The 15,343-nt window shown below is 40.1% G+C and overlaps 1 protein-coding gene across 1 annotated transcript in view; it reads left to right on the top strand.

Annotated features, from left to right (window-relative positions):
* The window catches only part of DCN (decorin), a 43,730-nt gene that overhangs the window by 12,517 nt on the left and 15,870 nt on the right, over positions 1–15,343 (top strand). Inside the window, exon 3 of the mRNA XM_050935755.1 lies at positions 9,719–9,831. Within this exon, the coding sequence (XP_050791712.1) occupies positions 9,719–9,831 (113 nt within the window). The remainder of the gene's footprint in view (positions 1–9,718; positions 9,832–15,343) is intronic.

Genomic DNA, 15,343 nt, shown 5'->3' with positions numbered 1-15,343 from the left:
CAGCAGTTTGCTTCCATTTTTCTTGCATTAGAATGGGCTGGTGATACCCAAGGGATCCTTCCTATTTTATGAACAATGGCCAAGTTAAGTTTGGGAGCCCCTAAAAACCTTACCAATGACATCCCACAACAGCCCCTACCCCATCATAAAACTGGTCCTGTGCAGAGGAGCATGATCATAGCAGACAAAAGTCACTTTGATAGAAAGCAGAGAAGAACTTAAAAATGTTAATTCATGCCTGCTAGCTCTGGCAGAGCCTGTAGTAAAAGTTGCAAAACAGTTTACAGCAATCTGTTTCCAGATGCCTAAAACAAGAGCTAAGAAAAGATTGGGAAATATTGTCCCAGCTATTCATTCAAATTTTAATTTCAGTTTGGCAGTGCTCACATCCCAAACACTGGAGTGCTCATGCTTTACTAAATGTAAACACTTGTGAGAAAGGTATTTTTACCTTTGACAAATGAATATTCTCAGAAATGACATCAACTGTATAAACAGTTGTCAAACTCAAAGGCACACTGTCCTACTTAGTTACAGGAATCCTGGGATATTTTTTCCTGAGTGGATGATTTAGATCACTAGCTACCACCAACCACAATGAAGAGGGGAGGGGAGGGGAAGGGATAGCTCAGTGGTTTGAACATCGGGCCTGCTAAACCCAGAGTTGTGAATTTAATCCTTGAGGGGGCCCACTTAGGGATCTGGGGCAAAATCAGTACTTGGTCCTGCTAGTGAAGGCAGGGGGCTGGACTTGATGACCTTTCAAGGTCCCTTCCAGTTCTAGGAGATAGGATATCTCCATTTTTTTATGTAAGTCATCAGCTTTTGCACATTTAATATGTCTTATGATATTTGACTTTTCACTTAAATCCCTAGCTTCTGGAAACACATGATTTAATGAAATCTAAGATTCTCATGTAAAGTAAATTTCTAGCTTTCTTGGCTCTGGAGAAAACTTGAAAAACATGACCCAAGTGAGACCCTACAGAATCAAAAGACAAGAAAAATACCTCAAACTTTTTTTTTTGGCAGTCTTATGATTTTTAATTTTAAGCAAATTTCATGATCCTGACTCATGTTTTTTGAATACTGCAGCTGGCAATACTGGAAGTGTGACTACTCTAATTACAATTAAATATACATTCTGAAATGCATACCATGTTGGTTAGTTAACTATCAGAGAAAAAGGTCAGAATGTGTCATGCCCTCATACAGGTGCATGAAGGTGAGAAAGAGCACTCCAGGAGAGATCCCTTCATTCAGAGCCTGTGCAAGCACCTGTATCAATTTTTATCACTGCAGTATCTGAGAACTTTATATTTGACTGTGACATATGCAGTTTCACCTTTGTCATTGTCTGTGTTGGGAAGTAGCAATGTATAAATAAATGCAGTATGACAAAAAAAGAAGAGAATGCTATTTACAGCTGCTTTAGCAGAAGGTGACATTTAGTCTGTTGCACATGTTTTTTCCATGGGGAGGCTCAGAGCCTCTATTCTTATCTTAAAAAACAAATCAGAAAACAATGATTTGGGCAAAAATAAAGCCAAAGTGGATCTTCATGGACCAAAAGTCTCACAAACTGAAAAATGAACACACTTGAAAAAGATTTTCAGGTCACCTTTACAAAGAAGTTGCTGGTAATACTCTAATATTCTCAAGGGCACTTCAGCTTTTTGCATGTAAAACAAAACAAAACCAATAGATAATCTTTAAAATAAAATAAATAACCCTTCCACACACAATTAGACTCTGAAGTCACTTCAGCACCTCTGCAGATGTTACCCAATAGTACAAGTGACTTAGTAGCAGAAAGTGACATTTTTACAGAGGAAAAGTATGGGAGGGGAGTTTTGGATATTCCTCAGAATGATTTCTCATTTCATGTATTAGAGGGGTAGCTGTGTTAGTCTGGATCTGTACAAGCAGCAAAGAGTCCTGTGGCACCTTATAAACTAACAGACGTATTGGATCATCAGCTTTCGTGGGTGAATACCCACTTTGTTGGATGCAATAATTTCATGTATCACAGGAAGCAAATAATAAATTGCCATACAGTACAGAACATATTTTCAGTACACTTTGAAATGCATACTTTGAGAATTCAAAAATCATGAAGCAGACTTCCACCCCCAAAAAAGCAATCCCCAAGTCCAACTATTTCCCCCAAGTTAGGCATTCCATTCCCCTTCTCCTTGCTCCATTCCCCATCTCAAATGCTTAGGTCCTCCAGACTCCATTTACTGCATCATTAAGGGGAGGTGAGGTGCTGGTTAGCTCAGTGGTGCAGTCTTCCATATTCTCTCCCTTTTGTTGCCGGGGCACTTCCTGGCTCTGCATGTTCTCAAAGCACAGAGTTGCCTGCACGGGAAATACAAGCAGCTGCTGCAGAGACCTACTCAATCAGGAGAGCAGCCTCTGATGACCACAGCTAGGAATCACAAGTGGCTCAGCCCAAATACCTCAGCTGTCTACAATCTAGAGCAACATTTAAAAGAACCTTAAATGATGACTGTTGTGACAGTATTGTGACACTGACACCTAAGCCACAACATTCATCTCTGTATTTGGATTTTGGCCTCTGCTAGAGTTTGCTGTAGAGAGTTTATTCAGGGATTTGGTTCAGGCTCATCTCTGTTTGCTATAGTGCATACATACAATATAAAACACATCATGTACCATATTGCTCAGTTACAGTTGTAATAGAACTTTATGATTTTTACTGCTTAGGGTTGCCAGTTTTGGTTGGATGTATTCTTGGAGATTTCATTACATGACAATCTTTAATTCATGATGATGCCAGGACAATAATATGTGGAGAGGTACCTATCTCATAGAAGTGGCAAGGACTGAATCCAAACCCCTGCCTTTGCTAGCAGGACCAAGTACTGATTTTTGCCCAGATCCCTAAGTGGCCCCCTCAAGGATTGAACTTGCAATCCTGGGTTTAGCAGGCCAGTGCTCAAACCACTGAGATATCTCCCCCATGCCATAACATATATGAAACAGACTTTTGATGTTATTGTAAATTTCTCTATTTGAAAGAAAAGCATAGGAAACATTTACAAATTCATGTTTATATTGCTAGTGCCAAAATTACAAACAGATGTTTGATGATTGTACCAAGGTTTGCATCACACGTGTCACTTATGATTCATTTTAATTAATCCAAAAAGATTTCTCATTTCTCATTCATACATGAAGCTTGAAGATGTAGATCACCGATATTTGAAACTTGAAGTATTCAGTCTGTAAATACACCTTGAGGTCTAGTCTCTAGCAAGTAACCCCTTCAGTGGTAATACAAGCATACCTACTGAGCACGTTCCCTGGCATTGGATAATATTACAGTTGTATGGTTTCTAGTGTGCCATACCTCCCTACATTAACTGCTTAAATCGCACACACAATTTTATTTAAAAATATATAGAAGTCCTTTATTGGCAATTATAAGGTACCAATATTACTAGGAATACAAAATGATTTAACCATTTTCATATTTGTGTAAAAACCTGATAAGTTCTTTGTTTTACAGTAAACCCCTCTTATGACAAAATTGTTTCAACTGAAAAGTGCTATTTTAGCATATGTTCATAGTCATCAGAATTGTCACTACCATGCCTCTGTCTGAAGGCAAATTTGTATCTGAACCAGATAACATGGTTAATTCACTGAAACCCTCATCCTGCACCCTTGAAATCAATAGGACTTTTGCCATTGACTTTAATGGGAGTGGGATCCAGCTCTATGTTAGGGGTAATGTTTTTAGCAGTGAAACGTGGAGAAGCTTATGCTGTATTGGGCAGTTCCATGCCCTGAACACAGATGGAAGAGTATATGAGGCCAGTTTGATTCTTGCCAGTGTGACAGGGAGTGCTCACCTCCTCAGTGCCTCTTGTTGCTGGGGTGTGATGCTGTAATCTTCTTTCACTTGCTGCTCACATCCTCTGTAGGTTGCTGACCTTGCTAGGCACATCTTCAGTGGCTCAGCCCTCTGCCTACATCACATAGTCAAATGGATGAACCCCTTGTAGGTTATTGAAGTCCAGAACAAAAATCTTTCAAACCCTAGCTCAAGCTAGACTCAGCCCCTCCTTCCTGAAGGTGCCTTCTCTCTTCAACCCCTCCTCAGCGCCTTTAAATCCAGCTCTCTGATCAGACTTCTAAAGGAGCCACTTAGGCTACTTCACTACTTCCAGTGGGGGAACCCAGGCCTATCCACTACTCCAAGTCCCAACCCACAGACCCTATATACAGCAGCCACATACTACTGCCTCTACAACAACAGCCACATACCACTGCTGCTATTTTCTGGGCCTTTTCCCACAGAGCCCCATCCCTTTCACCCACTAATTTAAGGTTACATGTCTTAGGTTCTCTCATTCCCAGGGCCAGTAAATCAGCCCATCACACACTTCAGGGCCAGGCACCCTTCCTTGCTTCTCTGCTCCCAGCCAGGGACTGACATGCACAGCCCCTACAACTCCTTTTATCTGAGTCTATTAGGCTATGATTGGCTGCTTCTATGCAGTCTCTCTAGACAAGCCTGGAGGGCTCAACTTAACTGCTCTTTTCCTGGGGTGGTGCGTGGAAGGGGCCCTCAAAGAGCCAGTTACACCCTATCACAGCCAGTCATCTTGTTCTCAGGACTTAGCACTCATAGCTCATCTCAAGCAGGATGGTTCTGTTGTACAAAAGATTTTGGATATTAATATAATTAAAAATCCATTGATTACATGTTTGTTATGCTTAGTTTTGATAAATATCAGAGTCAAAATATTTAAACTTGGTTGCCTAATATTAGGCAACTTTCAGATGGATTTAAGGGCCTAAAGGTAAAAACCCCAAATCTGAAAACTTTGGATCAGATGTTTTATGTTTCAGGTTGGCAATGATCAAACAATGTCTTGATATATAATGCAGGATCTCTATAAATAGTATACTTAAAAGAAGCCCCGGCTTAACAAAAATAGGTGCCCAAAATTAGGCCCCTAAATCCATATTTAGAAACCTAAATAACTAGCCTGATTTCCACAGTTGCTGAGCACCCAATAGCTGCCATGGAGGTTAGTGGGACTTGCTAGGTGCTCAACAGTTTTGAGAATCAGGCCACTCATGTCCCTAAATATGGGTTTGAGAACCCAATGTCAGGCATCTATTTTTGAAAATCTTGCCTAAAGTTTGTAATTAGTCCTGTGTGGAACATTCATGATAGTACAAGGATGATTTACAGCTTTGTGACCCCCCCTCCATGATCTGGGGCATGCTGGATTTGTGAGAGTAAGTGACATTTTGGTTCATAGGGGCTGAAAGTGAAACACCCCTACCCTGTTTGTTAAGAAGTAAAAGTTACACAAAAAGTTACTTTTAACTGGAACATCCACAGGATCAGGGATTCCCACTTCTTGTTGGCTACAATGGTCATCATTAACAGTGCATATTTATCCACAATTACATAAGAATGGCATAACCACAGTTTATTTTCCTAGGCTAAAAATAGGGAAAACTTCTTGTTTTAAGTTGAATGAAATAACTGTGCTACCTCAGATACCACCATTTGTGGTACCTATTGTCTTTACAATGGTGGCCACTCTATTTGAATATTCATAGCTCATGGTCCATGCACATTGGGACTGAAATTTGTGAATACATCAAACCCACACCAGTGCTGATGTGGAAATTCTGCACAGCCTTAATTCAAGAGTTAAAAGAGGAACATAGAACACATGAGCTCTTCAATTATCTGAAACTCAAAAAAGAGTCCTACAAAAAGTGGAAACTAGGTCTAATTACAAAGGATGTCTATAAACAAAGAATACAAGTATGAAGGCACAAAATAAGAAAGGCCAAGGCACAAAATGAGATTAAACTAGCTAGAGACACAAAGGGTAATAAGAACACATTCTACATATACATTAGATATTATCCCCCACCCCTTTCCGATTTTTCACACTTGCTGTCTGGTCACCCTAATAACCTTCTCATAAACAAACTAGGGAAATACAACCTAGAAGGAGCTACTATAAGGTGGGTGCATATTAGTTCCCAGAAAGTAGTTATCAGTGGTTCACAATCAAGCTGGAAGGGCATATTGAGTGAGGTCCCATGGGGATCAGTTCTTGTTCTGGTTCTATTCACTATCTTCATCAATGATTTAGATAATGGCATAGAGAGTACACTTATAATGATTGCAGACAATAGCAAACTTGGAGGGGTTGCAAGTGCTTTGGAGGATAGGATTAAAATGCAAAATGATCTGGACAAACTGGAGAAAAGGTCTGAAGAAAACTGGATGAAATTCAATAGGACAAATTCAAAGTACTCCACTTAGGAAGAAACAATCATTTGCACACATAAAAAATGGGACATGACTTCCCAGGAAGGAGTACTGCAGAAAGGGATCTGGGGGTCATAGTGGATCACAAGCAAAATACGAGTCAACAGTTTGACACTGTTGCAAGAACAGCAAACAAACAGGAGTGTTGTAAGCAAGACATAAGAAGTAATTCTTCCGCTTTACTCCACACTGATAAGTCCTCAACTGGAGTACTGTGTCCAGTTCTGGGTGCCACATTTCAGGAAAGACGTGGACAAATTGGGGAAAGTCTAGAGAAAAGCAACATACATGATTAAAGATCTAAAACAGAGGTGGGCAAACTATGGCCTGCAGGCCACATCTGGCCTGTTGGATCATCCTACCCAGCCCCTGTGCTCCCAGATAGGTAGGCTGTGCCCGGCCCCTCCCCCACAGCCTCAGCATGGGTGGCATTGCTGGCTCTGGCCAGGCAGTGGGTTCCTGCTGCTCTGAGCAGTGTGGTAAGGCGGGAGGTTGGATAAGGGGAAGTGGTCCCGGGGGTAGTCAGGTAGCAGGGGTGGATAGGGGCTGGATAGGGGGTGGAATCTCGGGGGTAGTTAGGGGTGGGGGTGTGGATAGAGATCGGGGCAGTCAGGGGCAGAGAGCAGGGGGTGGTTGGATAGGGGGTGGAGTCCTGGGGGGATTGGGATGGGAGTTCCGGGAGGAGGTGGTCAGGGGACAAGGAGCAGCGGGGGTGGGATGGTTTAGGGTTCGGGGGGGGGTCAGGTGATGGGGAATGGAGGGGTTGGATAGGGCATGGGAGCCCTGGGGGGCCCATCAGGGGATGAGGGTGTGGACAGGGGTCGGGGCAATCAGGGGACAGGGAGCAGGGGGGGTTAGATAGGGGGTGGGGTTCTGGAAGGGTTGGGGCGGGGTTTCCAGGAGCGGGTGGTCAGGGGACAAGGAGCAGGGGGGGTTGCATGGTTTGGGGGTTCTTAGGGGGGCAGGAAGTGGGAGGGGGCAGATAGGGGGCAGGGGGCGAGGCTGTCTGGGGAGGCATAGCCTTCCTTATCCAACCCTCCATATAGTTTGGCAACCCCAATGTGGCCCTCAGGCCAAAAAGTTTGCTCACCCCGGTCTAAAACATGACCTGGAGGGAAGATTGAAAAAAATGGGCTTGTTTAGTCTGGAGAAGAAAAGACTGAGAGAGGACATGATAGCAGTTTTCAAGTACATAAGATTGTTACAAAGAGGGAGAAAAAATATTTGCCTTAACCTCTGAGAAAGAAGAAATGTACTTAAATTACAGCAAGGATAGTTGAGGTTGGACATTAGGAAAAACTTTGTAACTGTCAAAGTTATTAAGCACTGGAATAAATTGCCCAGGGAAATTGAGGAATCTCCATCAGTGGAGATTTTTAAAAGCAGGTTAGACAAACCCCTGTCAGAGCTGGTCTAGATATGAGTGCAAGTCCCTTCCAGTGCTACGATTCTATGAGGTTGTACATTGTAGGATTCAGGTGTGCAGGGCACTCTAGTCTACTCTACCCACATATGCCCTGCACCACCATCTATACTGCTATTTATGCCCATGCTAGCTGGGCGTGCAATGTGTGTACTCTACACATCAACACAAGTGTAGATTTACCCTGTATTGGAATAAAGTCTCCACAATGGTTACATAAATTATCTCTCTCTCCTTGGTTTCAGGCCACTCATTATCCAAAGTTTGGCAGGTGGTGCTGGAAATGCATGCAGTTAGCAAACAGAAACATTTTAAAATAACAGTGATTGTTATAAAGCTCAATTAAATATATTACCAAAGGGATGCCTCTTCTGATAGTTTGCCACATCAAAGTAATCTCTCTCTCTCTCAAAAGAGGCATTCCTTCATACATAAAAAACCCAAGACTTTTCACGTGAAACTGGATTTCAGAATAGAAACACAGGCTCCAAACCTGCAAACATTTATGCATATGACTAACTTTAAGCGCGTGCTTACGTGTTTACAGGACAGGGCTTAATGTTGCACAGTATTTTTTTTATGTTAAAAGAAAAAACATGAAAATCAGCTTGCAAACAACATAATAACCAGAATTTATCACCATATCAGAGACATACCAACAGAGTGACCTTTCAGAGACAGCTCAGGACTGGGTCAAACTAAAAACAGCCATTTAAGAAGTTCAAATCCTTATTGAGAAGATTTCACATATATTTTATATTAGTTTACAGTATTACTAATAGAATATTTGTTCTAAACAAGTCCACAGTTCTACTTGTTAGTTGTGCATACATAGACATTATTAGTATTTATAAATTATCTCTGCCCTCTCTTGTACGATATTATGCATTTTGTTAAAACCAGATAATAGTTAGGAAAGAAAATAGGTAACTTTTATATCTGTTGTGAGGTTTTCATCAGACTAAGTCATAGTATAAAAGGAAAATTGGGTAAATCTTGTAATATTAAACACTAAGTAATTTTATTTCCATTACTTCATCGGAGCTACAAATCAGCTATTCAGAAAATGGTCCCAAAGAGAGTCTTTAATTTAAATTGTCTGATGTTCTTTTGGCATTCCTGCATTCTGACATTTTGGCATACTGAAACCAAGAGATCTGTTCTCCATAAAATTTGGATGTAGCTTCAATTTAAAGAAAAATTTCCTTTTTTGTTTTGTTTTTTTAAGGTGGAGTTGAGATATTGTCAACTTTACTGCAGGTTTGTTTAGTCATTCTCAGCTTCAATAGCCTCGATATTTTGTTTGTATATAGGAGTCATAGAGGTAAAAATGCAAACTAGCAGCTTCTGAAATTAAGTTCTTATTTTTTCACCCATTAAAATCTAGGGTAGTGTTTGCCTTTTACTTGAAAGGGGGCAGGATTGGGCCCATCTAACATTTATTGGAGATTTCATTTACTTGAAGTAACTGTAATTAAGCATAGTTTTACCTCTAAAAATCTAGCATAATCTCAGTGTTAGGAATGGTTTCTGTTCATAGAAGCCATGTATACAGTGAAAATAACAAACAGAAATCTAGGGCCTGATCCAGCTAACCTGATTCTTCAAGCAATTTACTAAAGCCAGGGCAATTCATTGGATTAGAAAGGGTTTGTGAAATTTGAGTCCCTTACACTGTATAGAATTATAGCTTTGAAAAATTCTTTTAAAATGGTGGAGTGGGAATGCGAATAAATGTATTTTGACATTACATGACAAAATTAAAAGCATGGCCCCTTTTGACTGGATGGGAACAGAAAAACTCTAGGAAAAAATCTGCTTAAAGCTGCCTATGAAAATGAATCCTAGAGAGGGTTGGTTTACTGAAAAATTAAATGTTGCCAAGAAAAATCTTGGCCCTTCTTCAAAGCTGGTTAATGCTTTTAGAGCTGATTGCTTCTCCTCTTCTCCCTCCACAGGCCTGGATAAAGTGCCAAGGGATCTTCCCTCAGACACAACTCTGCTCGATTTACAGAACAACAAAATCACTGAAATAAAGGATGGGGATTTCAAGAACTTAAAGGATCTCCATGTAAGTGAATAATGAATTGACGGTTGGTGAAAATGGGAGGAGGAGATGATACATTTTAGAGCTGTAATTTAGAGAAAGAAACTTGAGACATGTTAACGCTGTATCTTATATACTTCACACTTATACTGTGTAATCAAGCAGCAATACCCACTTTGCTTCCCATTCAATAGTTAGGAAATGCTGCTGCTGAGATCATATTCTGTTCCTGATCACATCATTGCCCATCTTTGAATAACTGGACTGACTCCTCCTTCTCCACTACAGGAGGGATAGCTCAGTGGTTTGAGCATTGGCCTGTTAAATCCAAGGTTGTAAATTCAATACCTGAGGAGATAATCTGGGGCAAAAATCCATCTGGGGATTGGCCCTGCTTTGAGCAGGGGGTTGGACTAGATGATCTCCTGAGTTCCCTTCCAACCCTGATATTCTATGAAGCTCGAGTTTCTTGTCATCAGCTTCAAGAACCTTTGTAACTCTTTCTCCACCTGTTGTTCTTCATCCCTTCTGCTTTGCTAAGAATGCCAGCCATGATGCCTTATTTGTCCACTTCCCCATCTATGCCATCTCCATTTGTCCGCATCACCATCTATGGGACTGCTTATATTCCTCACAAAACATGTGCTTATGTGCTTTGCTGGATCAGGGCCTTAGTGAAGTGATCTACAAGACCCCCTCTGTCTTGTCATTAAAGTTCTTTCTTACTACTTCTTTATTACACTTCTGCCATGATGCCTACATAAATAAACTAATGAAGATATCCATTTAATAAAGAGAAAAAAATCACTCGATAAAATCTTGGCCCCAATGACATCAATAGGGTCAGGATTTCACCGACCATCTTTGTTAAATATTATGCTGTGCATTAATCCCCGGTGAATAATTCTGTCATCTTATTTCAGAGGGGTAGTCGTGTTAATCTGTATCAGCAAAAATAATGAGGAATATCAACCGAGAGAAAATTACTTTTTGTAGTGACCCAGCCATTCCCAGTCTTTATTCAGGCCTAATTTGATGGTGTCAAGTTTTCAAATTAATTCCAGCTCTGCAGTTCTGGGTCACTACAAAAAGTAATTTTCCCTCTGTTGATACTCACACCTTCTTGTCAACTGTTGGGAATGGGCCACATCCACCCTGCTTGAATTGGCCTCATTAGCACTGACCCCTCACTTGGTAAGGCAACTCCCATCTTTTCATGTGCTGTCTATTTATACCTGCCTACTGAATTTTTCATTCCATGCATCTGATGAAGTGGGTTTTAGCCCACGAACGCTTATGCCCAAATAAATTTATTAGTCTCTAAGGTGACACAGGGACTCCTCGTTGTTTCTATCAACTTATTGATGTCCCATGTTTTTTTGTAAAACCATCTTTATTTCTTGTTTCCCCCTTGTTCCTGCATGTCTAATTTAATTTGTAAACTCTTCAAGGAAAGGTTATGTCTTCCCTTTAATTCTGAGAGCCCCCAAAACACATTTGGGCACCAAAAGAAAAGAAATGCATAAAACTAATACTAAAAATTACCTTAAATTGAGTTATTTTTATGTTCACAATTAGCTATTAATATAAAAGGGAGAGAACTTTGTTATCCTTGCTGGAAAAAAAAAACCATACTAGTTATATACTGTGCCCTCTTGAGTAGTCAGCATCATTACGCCCAGTAGGCATTGCTCCTCACCTTTGCTGGGCCATTTAGATTTTCTAGTTATAGATTTTCACCTGCTACAATTAAATATTTCTAAAGGTCTTATTAAAAAACACACTTATCTACCTGGTGAAGTGTATCTCAGAGATTATGGTGATGACATACCACTGTACAGCTTGTGGATCATCAATAAGTTATATAGCACAGTTATTTCTCTAACTGTTATTCCTGGGAAATACTGATATTTGACTGGCTCTTGTCTCACACTTTATAATGTGGTATTCAAATGGTGTTGGTACACTTCATTTACTATATAGTAAGGACCCATATACACTACAGTCACAAACTACATTGTTCCAAGTCCTAAGCAAAGCCACAATCCCATGCAGACTACTGCATGAGGCAACCACCTCTATTTAGATGGCAAGTTGTTTGCGGCAGGGCTGTCTCCTTTTCTGATTGTACAGTTCCTAAAACAATGGGGCACTGTTCTCAGTTGGCTGCTCCAGAGGTGCCAACTCTTGCAATTTTATCACAAGTCTAGGAATATTTGTTGTTTTTCTTAAAGCCTCAGCTCCTGGAGAGATGGGATTAGGTGAGAATCTCAGCATTCATCCAAAAAAAGGTTGTGAAGAAAAGTTTGAAAATGTGACCCGAGTGTGACCTAAAGACTTAAAACACAGAAGTTAGATAAATACAACTCTAATATTATTAATTTTTTAAAAACTTCATGATGTTGAAGCCATATCTCATGATTTTTTTGGTGCCTAAATCATGAGTTTAGTATGCTTGGAGTTGACAACATTGCAGCTAGGCACTACCATAATTCAATAATCTAATAAATTGCTTATGAAATTAAAGAACTTTCATCAATTAAAAAAACCTACTTTTACTTTTAAGTCCCCTAAGAATGTGTTAGAGATTTAACATCAGATAAGGATACCATCATCGGCTGGCAAAAACAGCCCTGAATAATATTATATTATCATTTATTATGGCTGATTATAATTTGAAGAACTTTTTACAATCCACTCCTAATTTTAGTGAATAACAACGAAAGTCTCTGAGGTAGTAGTTTCTACATTGTTGTTGCATCATATGTGTGCAGTTTGCTGGTCCATATTTTGAAATCTTAACCACTGCCTTCTTGCTCTGGAGCTGCAAACTCTTAAAATAAAAATCCTAGCCCTGTTGACATCAGTGGCAAAACTCCTATTGATTTCTATGGGGCCAACATTTCATCCTGTATCTATCCCATTCAGATGGTGATTTTTGCTCAATGCGCTGACCTGAGATATATTTACAAATGAGAATAATGCTCTTTTTGTTCTGTTTTTGTACCCACCTAGCACAATGGTAGTGCCAATAAAGAATAATAAAATAAAATAATAATAATAAATTCATCTTTCCATAACATTGCTAATAGATAGGATAGCTGAGTCATTCTCTTTGTTGTACTTCTGTGCTTAGTCAGAACAAATTAACTTTGCTATAAAAGTTGGAGGGACTGATTCTCATTTATACTTAAGCTCCTTTACATCACTTTGCATGGTGCCATGTTCCGGAGTGGTAACCATGTTAGTCTGTATCCACAAAAACAACGAGGAGTCCGGTGGCACCTTAAAGACTACCAGATTTATTTGGGCATACGCTTTCGTGGGTAAAAAAACCCACTTCTGCAGATGCATCTGAAGCTTATGCCCAAATAAATCTTAATCTTTCAGGTGCCACTGGACTCCTCGTTGTTGTTACCCCACTGTGGCAGTGTCCAGGGACCCTAAAGTGAGCAGAAATGTAATTTACACTATCACCCATAAAACAAAGAAAATGGAAGTTTAAAATACAAAAACTTTATGGGATTGCTTGTTCTCAATGGTTGAAGTCAGAATCCAGCAAAACTCCAATGAAGTCATGGGAGCTGCTACAGGTTTACATGTCAGTTCAATTGAAAGCACATACTCCGTTTTGACTCATTTTAGGTTTGCTTTCTTTTTCTTGTTTCAGTGGAAAGGGTCATTATGAATGATTCATTTAGCTGCAACTACATTTAGAGAAACATCATACAGATGTTGAAAATATTGTGGTTTTTTTGATCCAGTATCAGACATTGCAACTCACGACATCCATATCACCATTGATAATAGCATTGCTTCCTATTGAAGTCTGCTGTTGGACAAGAAATCAATCTGTTTGTAGCTGAGCATTAGAAAGAAGAAACAATGAGAAACTTTACATATTATAAATAAAGCTGGATTGTCACCATCCAGCCTCCATTTTGTTTTCATGTAAAATTTGCAAATAACACAGACTCAGTAATTGTTGACCTTATTATCCTATTTGCTCCTGAAAATCCCCATACATAAAGTGAAGGCAGGATAAGAATTTGGCCCTAAGATAATAATGCACTCAAAAAGGTGCCTGTTTGTTATCCACTCCTGAAGTAATGTTACCTCCTTTCCTAGTTAGTAATCTGTGCCTGCAGTGAAAGACAACTATCTCCTGCACATACCATGGCCCACTAAAAGGGAAAAGAGACTTCTACAAGGAAGATGGTGATGGAAGCACACTTTCTATGACATATATAGAGAACTGTTATAAATTGTCAGCCACAGTTAAGTAGCCTTTGAGGAAAGATAATTCTATCTTGGAAGTGTCTATGATACCAAGGTTTAGTTGTTCCTCTTTATTTTCTCCTCTCCTCCTGACTCGTTTCTGCACTATTGAAGGTCTGTGCTTAGGTATCTCAATGTCCATGCCAAGCCACTGTTCAAACTGGGCATTATGGGAAAGTAATGGTATGCACCAACTTTTTCTCTAACTTGTGTGTGTACGTTTAATATTTATCTTTCTTTCAGACCAGTAAGAGAAAGTGAGTCTCACAGAGATCTCACATAACCATCAATACCTCAAACTTGTTCAAGCATTGCACTAATCTGTTACCTTTCTTTTTCCTTCCAAGTGGCTCCATGCTAGGCTAGAGTAGACCAGGGTCAGAAATTTTCAGCACCTTATCACGAAACCTGAAGCGTACCCATCTCCCTTCTAGCATTTTTGATTCTCCACAAAACAGCAGAGTGCATTTGTGATTGTTTTTGAGCTAAATGAATATAATCCCCCATCGTGAGGTTGATTCTTTTTCAGGCTAGTTGGCCCATGTGGTGTGTGTTTGGATATCATCTCCCTCCCCATTAGCGCTGCCTGCAGATGTTTTCCCTCGGCTTTTCTCCTTCAGTTCATGTTTTCACTGACCCCTAAACTATCACTAGGTTGTCAGGGTTTTTTCTGAACTTTTGTTACAAGTAAACCATATGAGCCACATTCAGAGAAAAGTCAACATTACCACTCCAAGACTAATTACTTCTTTTTCTCTGAGTACCATATATAATAGAGTTATTGTGACATGGAGAAGAACATGTGATTATGGCATTGCCAGGTGCTATACAGGTATCTTAATCTCAGACATTGTTGCTCTGAGGCATGCCAAAGCTTGTGTTGTAGATTCTGTGCTGCACTACATAGTAAAAAATAATGTATGTTAAATGCCAAAGGTAGGGGTCTTCAACTGGGGTGCTGACCCGGCTGTCAGGGGGAGGTGACCACCCAACTTTTCCCTTCCCTTATTGTTAAATGGGGAGTACTAGCTAGTCTTTAAATCATGATTTGAGGACTCCAGTAAAACAGCCAGGGGTTATGAGTCTATTACAGGAGTAGGGGAGTGAGGTTCTGTGGCCTGCAATGTGAAGGAGATCAGTCTACCTGATCTCAATGGTCTCTTCTGGCCTTACAGTGTATGAGTCTATGAGATGAGGGGCAGAGTCATGGTAGAGAAAAGGTTAAGAACTACTGGCATATGGAATATACCTTCCACAA

The sequence above is a fragment of the Gopherus flavomarginatus genome, chromosome 1 (assembly GCF_025201925.1).
Source record: "Gopherus flavomarginatus isolate rGopFla2 chromosome 1, rGopFla2.mat.asm, whole genome shotgun sequence".
Taxonomy (NCBI): domain Eukaryota; kingdom Metazoa; phylum Chordata; order Testudines; family Testudinidae; genus Gopherus; species Gopherus flavomarginatus.
This window is presented reverse-complemented; position numbering and strand designations above follow the sequence as displayed.